The sequence below is a fragment of the Chaetodon auriga genome, chromosome 24 (assembly GCF_051107435.1).
Source record: "Chaetodon auriga isolate fChaAug3 chromosome 24, fChaAug3.hap1, whole genome shotgun sequence".
Classification (NCBI taxonomy): domain Eukaryota; kingdom Metazoa; phylum Chordata; class Actinopteri; order Chaetodontiformes; family Chaetodontidae; genus Chaetodon; species Chaetodon auriga.
Window position 1 is genome coordinate 17,747,542 of NC_135097.1, and position 15,238 is coordinate 17,762,779.

Sequence of the window (15,238 nt, forward strand, 5' to 3'; positions counted from 1 at the left end):
TACTGCACAACCACTACTGCTGATGACATGAAGCTGATAATAAAATGTACCTCTGCAAATGCAGGACTTGAACTTGTAACAGAGTAGTTTTACATTGAGATGTTGGTACTTTTACTAAAGTAACGGTTCTGAGTCCTTCTTCCACAGTTGAGTGCAATTACCGCAGTACAGACACAAAAGTTCTCCGGTACAGTACTTAAATAAATGTATTTAGCCACATTTATCTTAACTGATATTAGCAATAGTAGTATAATAATAGTACTAGGAGGAGGAGGAGGAGGAGGAGGAGGAGTGTGTGGATTGTGATTATTACAGTTGTTTGGTGATTGTGGTGTCCAGCGTTTGGCGGAGGCGTGGTTTTTGTCCCTGAACTACGGAAACGGGCTCAATGACCCAAAAAGCTGGCAGCAGTGGACAATAGGCCAGCACAGAGACACGGCAGAAAGGAGAAATATTGTCCACACAGGACCGAGGAGATGGGAGACAGAGCGGGGACCAGGTAAGACCAAGTCCAGCTGTTTCATTTGTGCTGTTAGAGAAGGGAAAGAAGACATGCGTCCTGTTAACTGTCCAAGCCTCTTTAAAACCGGACCGATGTAGTTTATCTGCAAACAAAGTCCTGAAACAGACCTTCTACATGTAGTCCATAATAAACATCTGACCTGATTCGCATGACTTTGGCTCCATAGTAGATTCTGAAGGGCTGAAATTACAATTTTCTGTAAGTAAATATGGATTGATAGTCATGTCGAATTGAAGAGTGGATTCCAAAGAATCCTAAAAGCCTTAAGTCTTGTCTGCTGTCTGCTGCTGGGTTTGACCTGAACGCAGTGTCAAATGGCCACAAAACATAAACGTTTGAGAGTGTGGCGTAACATCCTCACGCGTGACCGACGTGTCATCGTGGTGAACACAGGGTGTCAGAATGCACGAGCCGTTTTTGCTTCTCCGTGAGAAAACTTTGACGTAGGCGAGTTACACAAGTCAAAAGAAATAAGTTCTACTAACTTGTTTCCAAGACGCTCCTGAAATATTTGCATTTTTTTGTGGGGTTGGGGGACCCCCAGGGTTCTTGAGGGGTTCCGGGGGAGTTATTTATTTTCACTATAACTCAATCCAAAAGTAACACAATGACTGAATGTAAGGCTATTTTGGTGATGGATTCCACACACTTTCTATAATGAAACATTTAAAAGCGAAAATCTTAGGCTATGCGATCATTGCTCTAATTACTCAAAAGTTTGAAAACTGCTGTTCTATTGGAGTGCCAGTAGAAATTACTCAGTTTTACAAGGTGCACTCCAAATCATGTGATCACACTTCTTGTGATTTGCACATTAGACGGCGATAGGGTCACGCATTATAAGACATTTCAGTGGGAAGAATCCTCAACATGTCTGTCTGCTTTCCAAACAACATGTAGTCAACAAAACACACGTGAAAAGTGTTATGGGAAAGGATGGAAGACCAGGCATGTCACAGGGGATTTTTTTTCTCCAACAATGGATGTCCGCCAGAAGCTGGTGAACCAAGCTGTCTGTGTGCAAACAACAAAATGTATGAGAGAATGGTTGGTTCTGCTAAATAAACTAGAGGTTAAATAATTCTGCATTGATTCGGGTAGCTGTCTGCTCGTGTTGTAGCTCGACAAGGACAACTTTGTTATTTCTTGTACAGTGTAAAAACTGGCAATTCATAGCATTAGAAATAAGGAGAAGTGGAATTGAGGAGGTTTGCAGAAAAAGGAGTTTTTAAACCGAGACGCAATGTTGTTGTCTACTCCACTCAGCTACACAAAGTGCTTAGTTGTCATTGTCACAGTCAACAACTTCCTGACTCTTTCAGACAGCTTCAGATCAGAGAGCTAACTTTAATAAGCTACCAGGACTTATACTTTGTCATGTGTCAGTGTAGTGAGAACATAAAATAGAAAATAACTGTCCAATCAAAGCTGTGTATGTTAATTACTATCTCAACATTACACAACTTTGCACAAGTGTCAGTCTTGAGAGAAGCAAGAGAGACCCAGACTCCTAGAGGTCAGAGTCTGCAAGGCAGTTCAGCTGTCCAACATTTGGATATTTGGTTTTCATTTCATTCCAGCTGTGGCAAGAACATCTAGTTTACATCAGCTATTTTGTGAAATTGTACAGTGTGAACATTTAAATAACACCATGGGTTAGTTAAGCAGGGATATATACTGTCCTCTGTGCTGACCTCAGTAGCTCCATACTCAGTTCATGGGAATGTTTTTTTGTTTTTTTTTTTGTTTTTTTCTGCCTTTAGGATAAAGGTTCGACAGGAAAGGGTTCACATTTCCCGTGTTAAGAAAGTAAAGGACATTTTTGTTGATAATCAGGATGTGCATTTTGTTCTTACCCCTGTTTTCTTTCCTCAGAATGTAAAACACAGCACATTCCTGCACAGGGACATGGTAGTGTTCTTAAAGTTGCAGTGGTGTGCATAAAGTCGGTAAAGCTGATTGGTCTGAATGGTCTTGACAACAACTCTGCTTGTAGACTGGTCCATTTAAAAAACTCTTTTTCAACAATAAAGTTTTCATTCTGGTGACTGACTCCAAATGTTGGCCGATTAATCACAACGGTCACATTATAACTCCTGGCATAGACATTACTGGAATACACTGGCCACATTTCCTGGAATACACTTCACCCTCTTCCTGTTTAGCTTCAGCGGGGGTTACACACTGCTCTTTTCTCTCTGCTTTGCTTTTGACCAACTTTATGTATATTCGAGTAAAATTGTACTCCAACAGTTGACAAAATTTATAGAATTCAACCGCTAAAATATGCTTGATTTTAATGTACAGATGTGACGTGAGTGCCATTGTTCAAACACTCATCTGCGTACTTTGTGTGTACCTCAAGGATTAAAAAGTGTATTAAGTACATCAGAATAGCTTCCCCATGAGTTCAAGGAGTTCAACATATTGGGAAATATGCTTATTCGCTTGCTTTCTGAGAGTGAGATTAAAGCAGGCAGGAAAGCTAGCCTGACTCTGTCCTCATTTATTAAAATATTGTGCCTCAATAGTACAAAAAGAGAACAAGATAGATACTGGTGGAAATAGGCACAGATCATGTACACCATGGTAACAATTCATGCTCTCTCCATCCTTCTACAGAGTCTTTAAGAAGTCCAGCCCCAACTGCAAGGTAGTATGTGTGTGTGTGAGAAGGGGTTCTTATTATTGTTTCTTCCTCTCATGAACATCTCCTGTTGTGGATTATTGTAATCACTCTCAATCATTCTCCTTTCTGCTTGTCTCTTTCCACAGCTCACAGTTTACCTACCAAAGCGAGACTTTGTTGACCACTTAGACCACACAGATCCAGTAGGTGAGTCTAAACACACACCCACTCGTCAATGCACCAGTAACATGTTATGATGTGTTTGGTTTAGAAAAGTGGCCTCTGAATTGGGGTGCAAATATTATACACATTGCACAAAGACCGTTTTTTTGCCCCAATATGTGTGAATGTGTGTATGCTTGTGCATCTGTGTGTGTTCTATAGATGGAGTGTTCCTTGTGGACCCAGAGTATCTGAAAGATCGAAAAGGTAATAAAACTTGTAGATATAAAGTAACTAGACAAAGTGACAGGCTGTCTGATTTGATGACTGAATGACCCATTTAATCAATGTCTTTTTCCATCCTCAGTGTTTGTAACACTGACCTGTGCATTTCGTTATGGTCGGGAGGACCTGGATGTCCTGGGCCTTTCCTTCCGGAAGGATCTGTACGTTAAGACTGTCCAGGCCTTCCCTCCTCTACAGGAGGAAAGGAAGCCTCTTAGCCACCTGCAGGAGAGGCTGCTGAAGAAGCTGGGTCAGCATGCTTACCCCTTCAGCTTCACTGTAAGATTTACCATAGACTGGCGCACCTTGCCCTTCATCTTACATGAGTATCATTAACTCCACTGTAAAGTGAGGTTACAGTCAGTTAGAGAGAACAACAAAAACACACTCTCAAAGAGTGGAGCTAAACAAACACAAAACGCACTCACTAAGAGTGGACATAACAAACACAAAAAAACCACAAGGTGGGTTGAGGCAGGACAAACGCTGGACATAGCTGGTAGGCACTGAAACAAAAGAGCACACATGAGCGGCAAAAAGAAAAGGACTATCAAAAGTCTTACAAAAGTACTGAGAGAGCTACTGGCAAAAGGTGTTAAAGGTGTTAGTGTTAATGGCTACATCGGCAAATGCATTGAGGATATTATACTTAGGACTGATGTATTAACATTCTCAAGGTATATGCATATCAAATGGTAGATGTCTTCACAGACATTTTCAACCTCTCTCTGCTCAATGCTGTTGACTATAGTCCAGCATTCAATACCATTGTCCCCTCCAAGCTTGTCATCAAACTCAGAGACATGGTACTCTGCTGGCCTTGGCCTTGTGTGTCTGTTAATATAAGTCCATTATTTAAAAAACACAATCGCAAACAGCAGTGATACTTGTTACACCCACAGCAGGTCTCTAGCACCAGGAATAACGATCAACCATGAAGTATGGAAAAAGTATTTATTTATTACAAGGAAACTCGGCTTGACAATTATATTCGATAAGCCATTACCACACCTATCTCCTTTGCGGTTAACCCCCAGTCAGACTAACCTGGGCAGGGGCTGGAATATGTGAAAACACACCAATTCACTCTGCAAACAACGCTTCTACACAAAGTAAATATACTCCAATCCCATGCTTAAATTGAAGATTTACACAGGTGCAAAACCAGTTACACAAATGAAAAAATAAAGAAAATTAAAAAAAACTAGTCCGCCCCAGGGGCAACACCCAGCTTTCCCTGCATACCAGCGTGGAATGAGGTGTGCACCAGCCTCACTCCCCCGGCCTCAACACCTGCTGCCACCTGAGTTCCTCCTGCAGGTAGCCCTGTATCCTCGGCGTGACTAATTGGCACACCTCCCCCTTTCCTACTCTGTGCCACCCACCACAGTACTATTTCTCATGAAGTCAATGTATGAGACGTGCTATTGTCGTTACAGTGCAGATCAGTGTTACAAGCTGTATTGTTTAAAGCCGTTACTATAAAACTGGCCTTGATTTTAACTTCACGCCTGCTCCTAACAAGGTGTAAGACATTTGCCTAATCTTAGCAAGAAGAAGGCTTAAGGCTTAAGGCTAGATGGCACCACTGGCATAACTATTAGGTCTGACTTAGAATGCAGACTTATGACTGACTTAGTTTAGGACCAGGCGCAAGACCTGTTGGTGCGACTGATCCCAGGGTACTATGCAGCTTCAATGGGTGTACCTTTAGGAACATTCTGACAGGCTGTATCACCACCTAGTTAGGAAAATACTCCACCCTTAACTGTAAGGCTCTACAGAGAGTTATGAAAACTGCTCAGTACCATAATCATCCGGTCCTGCATGAAATCATTATACATTATTTGCCCTTATATATAGAGCCTGAGATCCAAGAATTTCATTGCCAATGACTGTAAGTGTTGTGCATATGATAGTAAGATGCTGGAATTAGAGTGTTCAGTATGAACCTAGAGCTACAATTTAAATTTCACTTTGTGTGTTTGGGTCTGTTAGATTCCTCAGAACCTGCCTTGCTCAGTGACCCTCCAGCCAGGACCAGAAGACACTGGGAAAGCATGTGGTGTGGACTATGAGCTTCGAGTGTTCTGTGCCAAGACTGTGGAGGAGAAGAGCCACCAAAGGTTCAACACATTCAGACACTTGAGACTACAGCCAAACTAAGCCAAACTAACACTCATAGAGAGATATAAAGTGTGGTGCTCAAAGAAACACTCGAGACTGGACATATTCTTTGACACCACCTAATATATTGTACTGGTTTGAAATGCCCAGTTGTCTCTGTACTGCAGTCCCTGTCACAGCTATCTTTGCTGTTGACTTGTGGAGAATGTGGAGATGTATGCATATGAATATGAATTTGCTGTGTATCTAGGAATACTGTGCATTTGGTGATCAGGAAAGTTCAGTATGCTCCAGAGAAGCCAGGTCCACAGCCAATGGTGGAGACCAGTCGCAGCTTCCTGATGTCTGATCGATCTCTACACCTAGAGGCTTCACTAGATAAGGAGGTAATACAACTACACACTTTGATGTGCTATTTGATGACATGGATACACACATTGCTAAGTCTCTGTCTCTCCCTAGCTGTACTACCATGGTGAGCCCATTAGTGTCAATGTCCAAGTCACCAACAACTCAACCAAGACTGTAAAGAGGGTGAAGATATCTGGTAACTCCACCTGCCCTTACACACTGACATTCTTGTTTCAATTATTATCACTTCAAATCAACAACTGGAAGATATGTTGCACCACTTTGGACAACAGTTTACTGTTATTGAGTGCCACTGTTAAAGTAAGAATTGCAAGGACTGCATCTTGCATCTACTGTAATCAGACCCAGAACTGACATGCAACTTATAGTTAAAAAAAAAAAAAAAAGCAAAAAACACTAAAGTAATTCTCCTCTCCTTCTCTCAGTTCGTCAGTATGCTGATATCTGTCTTTTCTCCATGGCTCAGTATAAGTGTCCGGTTGCCCAGGTTGAAGCAGAGTGAGTTCCTCTTCAATAACATTGTGCTCCTTTTCACCACTGCTTCAACTGAAACTGAGTTTTCAAGGGTTGGACACCATGAAGATATGTAGTCATGCTGATGATGTACATCCACAAGAATTATGGGCATACCCCAACCGATACTGGATTTTTGAGGCAGACATGGATATCGATATATGAGACTTTAAAATATTTGATAACAATATGTTAGCCAATATTTTTTTTAGATAAAAATGTAAAATAAATAACTTTTTATTGGATATAGATCTCTTACATTTTTTTTTCTTAAGAACTTGTCAGTTCTCCCTGGTGGACAAACCACGCTGCTTTTATTGAAATAAATCCTTAATTCACTCTTCATTCACACAAATCAGGAGAGGTTTGTGAGAGAGGGTGGACATCAGAGAAGCAGAGTGTGAAGCCGGAATATTTTCACATCTAACTCAGGAATTATTTTTATGACCAGAGAGATATGCTGTTTTTTTCACTTTCGAATATCAATTTTTACAATCAAATCTCTGTTTTGTTTTGTCTTTTTTTTTTTTAACAATTTGACCATGTATTGAAATGTAGGATATTTATTGACAGCCCTACAATCTATATTAATAACTTAACTTCACATTAATAATTGTTAATTGCATATGCATGTAGATTATACTATTGTATATGCAAATGCAGACACAATGGAACATTGATTTAATTATTACCAGACAATCTCCTCAAAGTATCAAAATGTATTATACCCCACATGTGCTATTATATCCCACGTCTTTTTTCTTTTTTTCATGCTCAAAGTCTCATTTCCTTTTTAGAACTCAGTGCAAATGGATCGCTCTTAAACTTTCCCATGTTCTCTTCCCATTTTGCTCCTGTCTCCCTGACCTTTACCCTCACTGCCAACCTCAGTGACCAGGTTTCTCCCAGCTCCACCTCTTGCCATGTCTATACTCTGACCCCCATGCTGGGTGCCAACAGGGAAAAGAGAGGCCTGGCCCTGGATGGAAAGCTAAAGCATGAAGACACCAATCTGGCCTCCAGTACCATGTACACACAGATATACACATGCACCTGACAGAAAAGGATTTTCTTTTAAAGCAAAAAAGCATGCAGACTCATTAATACTGATGAATATGTACATTAATTGTTTCTTTTATAGCTGTTTGTATGTGTCCTGTGTGTCTTGCAGAATGAAAGAAGGGACCAGCAAGGAAATGATGGGCATCCTGGTGTCCTACAAAGTCAAAGTCAAACTGGTGGTGTCTCTTGCAGGGTAGGTGAACACACTTGAGCTTTCCACAGCAATGGTTGGTTTCTGGAAATTCACAAAGGATTTGCTGTTTTTGCTGTAAAGGATTTGCTGTAAAGATATAAGAAACTGAGAATAAATTCCAAAGAAGTTACCATCTTCAGAAATAATAGAATAATAGAAGCAACCCCTATTTAAACCTGGATTGAACCCCAATTTTATAGGGGAACTCCTGGAAACACATATAGAAAAATATATAGAATAAAAAAGATGATTTAGCTGGTACTGCTACATCAGTTTGAATACTTTTAAACTGTCCACAATGATTTTGACAATGTTAAAGGAATCTGATGCTAATTCGGTGGAGTATTCTATTAACTTAATATTTTTGTCTTAGGCTACACACACACTACCATGTTTTCATTTTAAAATGCATAACTTTTTAACGCAGAGCATCCACAGTACTCCAACATTTAAAAACCCCTAAGACATGACAATTTAGCCTTGATTCAAATTTTAATAAAGACAACAAACAGTGGATTTTAAGAGCCTAAAATGACCTTTGGCTTAGAAATGCAGCCTCTGAATTGGGGTGCAAATTTTATACACATTGGCGAAAGACTGCCTTTTTACCCAAATTATGTGTGTGTGTGTGTGTGTGTGTGTGTGTGTGTGTGTGTGTGTGTTTGTGTGTGTGTGCGTATGTGCATGTGTGCGTGTGTGCATGTAGGGATGTGGCAGTGGAGCTGCCTTTTGTCTTGATGCATCCCAAACCTACATACCAGCCCAGCACCCAAGCACAGCCAAGTAGGACACCCCGACACACACACGCACACACTCACGTTTGTACTTAAATACTTGTGAGGACACTCATCATGCATTCCCCAGCCCCTTACTCTAACTTTAACCATCTCAACCAAACAGTTAACAGTAGAGCTGTGATGAGCTGGGAGAATTACAGTGTAATATAATTACTTGACTGGGTCTTGTTTCTAGTTGCTCCAGAGGCTGATGGTCCTGTGGAATCAAACCTCATAGAGTTCGACATGAAGTAAGTGAGTGTGTGTGTGTGTGTGTGTGTGTGTGTGTGTGTGTGTGTGTGTGTGTGTGTGTGTGTGTGCGCGTGTGTGTGTGCGTGTGTGTGTGTGTGTGTGTGTGTGTGTGTGTGATGAAATGAAATGAATCTTCTTCCATATAGTCTGTGAGGTCCATCCAATTAACGTTTCAATTAACAGTGATGAGTTTGTAATCCAACATTCAAAATAAAACTCAGAGAATGGTAGATGTGGTGGAAATTCTTGTGAGCTGAAGGAAGAAGTTCACCAGAAGACTTAAGATGCCTTATGCAGAAGTATTTATTGCAGGCTTGATGCATCAAGGAGAAGTTGATGAGCAACACAATGTCCACAAGTGCATTAATACCCCCAATGTCACATGCTTTCTTTTCTACTCCTTGAACTATTCCCTATTACGGATATTCTATACTTACCTTCTACATTTGTGGTACTCTATTGCATAGTCAAAACCAAACAATAGCTCCTACTGTACTTACGTATGCCCTGGCCTCCAACCCTCTAACTGAGGACACTTTGATGTAACTCCTTATTAATATGTGAACTCGAGCAATCCTCCTAGAAATTGTCCGGTCTATGTCTGTACAGCTTATCTATAAGAACTTGGCTACCTCCATAATAAGAACAGGGGGAGAGGTTACCTATCTGCTGTCTGCTAGAATGGTCTCTAAATATAATGTTAATGTGTCTCTGTCTGAGGTCTCTGTGTTGTCCAACCTTGAGACCTTCGGGCTCCTAACTGTACAGAAAGCCTGTGATAGAAAATTCCCTCACAGTAGATAGCATGCATGCATACACATATGAAGTTGCACTGTAGTTTATATAGATTTGTTGTTCTTGTAAAGAGAAATCATTTCCTAAAACAAAAAGAAAAATGGAATTTGTGTTAGAGTATTTCACATTGTGATTAGGTACAGTTAAAGATACCCTGTGGAGTTAAAGTAGTGCTTTGGAGCCATGTTCTTATGTGTGGGCCCCTGCATTGTTTGGATCACACATCAAATATGTGCATATACAAGCATGTGGACAATCTAATGTAACAGTGGTTCCATGCTTTATTCCTGCAAAGAAGCATAGCAACATGCCAGCAAAGGCAGGGAAGAGGACTGCATGCTTGAAAACATTCATGTATACTCCAAAAATATATATATGTATTTTTATGAGGATGCATGTATATATATGTATGTAATATTGCGTTTCGGTGAGTAACGCTGAATGTAAACAGAACTTTTGTTTGTTTACAAGAAAACTCCACAAGGTCCCTTTAATTTCTCATTCATATCATAGACTGTAAAAAGCAGACAGGGTGGCCTTAAACCTGCATTCTTTCTATTGGCCAGCAGGGGGCGACTCCAAAGCCTGCTAAAAGAAGTCAGATTGTATGTAAGCTTATGAGAAAAATGACACTACACTCTACAGCTTCCTAATAAATTCATGGTCTCAATCACTAGTTTCAAGTCTTCTTCGATACAGCATGACGTTCCTTTTGTAAATTATTGTCCCATTTAGAGCAAAATAGATGATAAAGCTTTAGTCTTCTACCTTTTGAGTGACAAGTCGCTATCTGATTCTCAGTCAGAACCAGTCAGGATAGAGGTGTAGCAATGCATATCCTCCAAAGGTTTACCCTCTCATCCAAATATGGTCATTTCTGGCTACAAAAAACAAGATGGTGATAGCAATGCCAAACTTGAGGCTTTAAAACAGCAGTCCACAAACCAATGGGCGATGTCACAGTGGGTTTACACTTGATCCAGACATATTCTGAGATATTTTCTATTATAAGAATTTTTCTTACGCAAGTCTGTCCACTGTAGATAACTGTCATCTGCATACTTATGAATCTTCATCAGCTGAACATTCCTGCCTATTTTTGTTATAAAAAATGTTGTGATCTTTAGGTCTTCAGACTTGTTGTCAACATAAACACTGAAACAGTCAAATGCCTTCATTTCTGCAGTAATTAGTTGTTTTATCCAGGCAGCTAATAACATTTCTTCTCCTTTTAGAGCTTCCTCTCAGGTTGATGACTTTGTCTTTGAAGACTTTGCTCGCCTGCGGTTAACAGGGATGAAGGATGAGGGTGAACCCTTTTGTTAGCTCCTCCTGTTTCACCAGCTGGGTTACTTGTCTGAGTGGAAGATTACAAGCAACTCAACCACAGAAGCCAAGAAGAAGATGATGAGCAAACAGCAAGACATGTGAAGACAACCTCCTGAATGTTGCCAATTGTTTTTAATTGAACCATTTATTCTGTATGGGCTACTAGATGTGCCTTTTAAAAGAGCAGCCAACAAATTAAGAAATCTACTGATTGCATGCTAGTGTAAAAACAGGGATGGTCACTGAATCAGGCTTCTATAGTGGAAATTTAGTCGGCTAAGTGAGGTTACAGTAAGATGTTGGAGGATGCTGCTTGACTCTGAGTTTTCATTCTGCTGATATCAATATTATCCATGCTGCTGTGATTCAGGATTTATATTTCCAGCAGAGGAATAAAAGCAGTATTTTTACACTGATGATAGATCAGTTGTTATCTTGAGGTATCAGTGAAACTGTTAAGAGCAATAACAGAATTTTTACTTCTTCCTATTGATTGGTCTCAACCTCTTTATGATGAAATGAATTAATACATTTTTATACAGCAGAACAAGCTTGCATATATCAATGGGGTGAACTAACAGTGAAAAGATTCTCATCATACAGTACATACTGATTTTAAAGTCTGTTCAACAGCCAAGAGTTGTTAGAATCTAGCTTTGGCCTGCCAGTGTGAGATCAGCTCTTCTTTAGTGCACCTATACAAAATATACTGTTATTCAGAGATAGCACTATATAGTTAATATGTTTTTCAACAAATAGTTGACATTTATTTGACATTATGAAACATTACAATATACTAACCCTGTTATGTTGTCAGTGCACTACTAATTATTGGCCAGTATATAAACCAATGGTAATATATCTGTGATGAACTAATATCAGCCTGCCAATTTATTATTTTGGCTATAATGTCTTTTTCTCTCATGCTTCACAAGTATGGAATTGGGACAGAGTGACGGGTCGTACCATAGTGTTCATACAAAAAAGGTTAGCTGGAGCACTAGAGCCTTAGATACATGGACTATTCTTTCAATACTGTTATAATCATTTGACATGTACATTGAACAGCTAGACAATCAACCATAAATTCACTGGACTTCTTTTACAGTATCTTTTTGCCTTGGTTGCTACACATCTTTTGGAAATGTCAGTTCTCTTGAAAAAGATGCACCCTACAGTCTTTGCTGTGTCACCGTCAGTATCTCTCAACAGGCTCTTGTGTTTTTGAAGCTATACAGATGCATGTTTTTAGAATATGAAATATGTCTGTCCCCCCCCCCCCCCCATTTTACTTGCACATGTAAATGTGAGCTGCAGTATGTATTTACAAGCTACTCTAGCTATATATCATGATCAAAGCTTCAAAATTGACATGGTAGTGTGAAGATTCCACAATATAGTAGCAAAACATATTACAAGATACTGGTTTCATGTTAAAATCTACAAATAATCATCAAGTGTTGTAACTAAAAATGTCTTTATTTTGTTAAAGTTTTCACAGGAATTCTTCTTTTGTGAAAATAAACTTTTCCACCTGACAAACTGAGGATAATGTCATCTTATCTGATGTAAAAGATGATGAAAATTTTTCAAAAGACAAATTCAGAGAATTGTGGTCAGTTGCATGGTTCATCTTTAACCACAATATTGTTGAGCAAGCAAAACAAGCCCAGATATAAGAGCATGCAGGACATAATCATGTTTCAAGAGTTAACAAGTTTGCAGTTAACAGTTTGTTGTCTGTAACTGAGGTTTTGAAGCGACAAGAGACTTGTCAAAAGGTATGGACAACAAACTTGGCTTCACTCACTGTGTACAACACTTGATCTGAAGCGTCTTCCTGTTCAACCCCATCCTCTAAGAAACATCAGGCCTCTTTCACTCAGCCCTGATCTAAGACTGTCATACAATGTGTCAAGGTCCTGGATGGCCATTTCCTGGAATGTGGACATTTCAGCGACTCTGATAAATTTCTTTGTAGTTGTTGAGTATCTCAACAAGGTCTACATTTGGCCTGCTATGCACATGACTAGGAAAAATGAACAGGACGACCCAACAACAAAATGTACCTAGAAATGCGACATACACTGTGTAGAAAATCAGAGTTCTTCTTTGTGTTTCTTGTGATACTTCAGAATTTGTAAGAACAATAAAAAGGATCCATGAAAAGATTTTAAGGCTGCTGGTAGAAGTGGAGAATGGGGACAGATACAGTCACATCAGGTATGACAGTGAAATGCTGCCTGGTGATCACTGTTTCACCAGCCAACGAGTTTTCCTCTCTGTTCTTATGTCTGCTGCTGCTGCTGCTGCTGCTGCTGCTCCAGCATGACTTCACAGGTCCGTCCCAGTTCTCCCAGTTTGACCTTGGCATATTCAGCTCGGTTCAGTGCCATCTGACAGTCCTTCCTGGCTGAATAAGTGGAGCCTTCATGAGGTTGACCAGTAGCTACCTAGGGAAAAGCCAGGAGAATTTTGGGGTTCAGTGTCTTGCCCAAGGAAACTTCAACATGCAGACTGCAGGAGCCAGGGACCGAACCACTGACCTTCTGATTAGTGGATGATTGCTCTACACATTTCAGGACATTGTCTGTATAGCTATGTACATAGCTTTTCAGTTATGGTTTTGACACAAAACTACTGAGGTGTTTCATACTGTCTTAGCCAATATGCAAAGATATATTTAGCTGTAACAACTAATAAATATAACTACTACTTAGGGCACATGTACTATGAGACACTACAGCACTGTTGTGGTGCACCACAGCAGTGGTCTTCAGGGCTATTCTGCACAAATGAAAAAAAACTAATACTATTACTGTGTGTCTGACCTGTGTGAGGTAACGGATCTGGCCACTCAGTTCACTTTCCACTCTGTTGACGGAGCTCTGGAACTGGATCAGCTGTCTGTCCAAGAGGCTGGCATTGTGTTTGTCTTTGGAGAGTTCCAGAACTATATTACCTGACGGGGGAAGCATACAGAAACATGTCAGTTTTGTAGACCGACATGCTAATAATGGAAAAAAATATGATTTTGAATTTACAGTTGGTCACTGATTGCACACTTAAAGTTAACTGTGTTCAAAGGGGCAGAAAACAAGCTCTAAACACAAAGTGTAACAGATGATCAATTTGTAGTTGATATGATGAATGTGTTTGCAAATAGCTGCTAATTTACACATCCAGTAGACAAAAGGCAACATCAGCTTACTTTAGAAGTCCTATCTGTCCTTGTGATGAATGTGATGAAAGTCCAATTTTCACTCTTTTCACTCTGTTTTTGGTCTCCACCAACTCCTGAGAAAGACATCTAGCTCTTTCGCCACTTAATGCTCCATTATGGTCACGAGCAAGTCTCTAATGACAAAACACTAGAATCATTTGATCCATTTTTAATAGAAAAAATATCGATTAATGCAACACGAATGCCCTTCCAGTGGTCTTGTAATGGTCACATCCATCCATCCAGACTGACCTATTTGGGGACAGGGCAACAATTTACATTTGGACTCTTGGTGATGTCCAACCAACATACACCTCCAGACCCAGCAGACACGCAGGCCCTGTCTTTGTTTATATTATTATTATTATTATTATTATTATTATTATTATTATTATCATTATCATTATTATTTTAAGAAACCTGCATTGAATCGTTTTTTTAACGTTAAATGCAGTGAACCTGGGGCTTCTGGGGTCAACTGGGGCAACTGTTCGCTTTGCCGAGTTTGTTATCCTGCCCTGCTCAAGTTTTAAACAGAAAATAAATGAATACACGAGATGAACAAACTCCTGCTAACTACCACGGAGCGAGGATTCTGCTTGACGGGCCCCAAAAACACTGGAGCCCGGTCCTGTCTCATTCATTCTTAAGTGACGAATAACCACAGCAGTACAAAATCAGTCTGATTCATGGACGATGTCGTCGCTGTACTCAAATCTGTCCTCACCGGCACACTGAAGGATCATCGCTATCTCCTTCTCGACCTCCTCCAGAGCTCTGAGCCGCTCGTTAGCCATGAGCGGAGAGGAAACGGCTCCAGTCAGCAGCTCTCCCACAACTAATTCTACTATATATTAACACACAGTGCAGTTCAGACAACTGGGGTCGGTGTAGACAGAAGTAAACCTAAATCTACTCCACTAAATCCACCACTACAAGACTGAGGCATGAAGGTTCGCTGCACAACAATGAGTTCACCAAATCTACGTCACCCTGT

At 40.1% G+C, this 15,238-nt stretch overlaps 2 protein-coding genes across 3 annotated transcripts; one reads left to right on the forward strand and one right to left on the reverse strand.

Moving 5' to 3' along the window:
- The first annotated feature begins 362 nt into the window (after positions 1-362).
- arrb2b (arrestin, beta 2b) lies at positions 363-12,432 on the forward strand. Of its 2 annotated transcripts, XM_076724400.1 has the most exons (14): positions 363-499; positions 3,146-3,176; positions 3,299-3,359; positions 3,537-3,581; positions 3,682-3,878; positions 5,598-5,725; positions 5,977-6,112; positions 6,189-6,273; positions 6,524-6,596; positions 7,503-7,640; positions 7,783-7,866; positions 8,573-8,649; positions 8,839-8,893; positions 10,925-12,432. In XM_076724400.1, exons 1-14 carry the CDS (start codon positions 477-479, stop codon positions 11,013-11,015), a joined length of 1,224 nt encoding a protein of 407 aa, XP_076580515.1. In that variant the 5' UTR covers positions 363-476; the 3' UTR covers positions 11,016-12,432. The 2 variants fall into 2 exon arrangements, with proteins under 2 accessions (XP_076580515.1, XP_076580516.1); XM_076724401.1 differs by lacking the exons at positions 8,573-8,649; positions 8,839-8,893 and having other exon boundaries at positions 393-499; positions 10,925-11,149.
- A 46-nt stretch (positions 12,433-12,478) lies between these two features.
- On the reverse strand, positions 12,479-15,236 carry med11 (mediator complex subunit 11). The gene is made up of 3 exons (XM_076724404.1): positions 14,969-15,236; positions 13,850-13,980; positions 12,479-13,471 (listed from the first exon to the last, which is right to left on the reverse strand). Exons 1-3 carry the CDS (start codon positions 15,036-15,038, stop codon positions 13,307-13,309), a joined length of 366 nt encoding a protein of 121 aa, XP_076580519.1. The 5' UTR covers positions 15,039-15,236; the 3' UTR covers positions 12,479-13,306.
- Between the last annotated feature and the right edge of the window lie 2 nt (positions 15,237-15,238).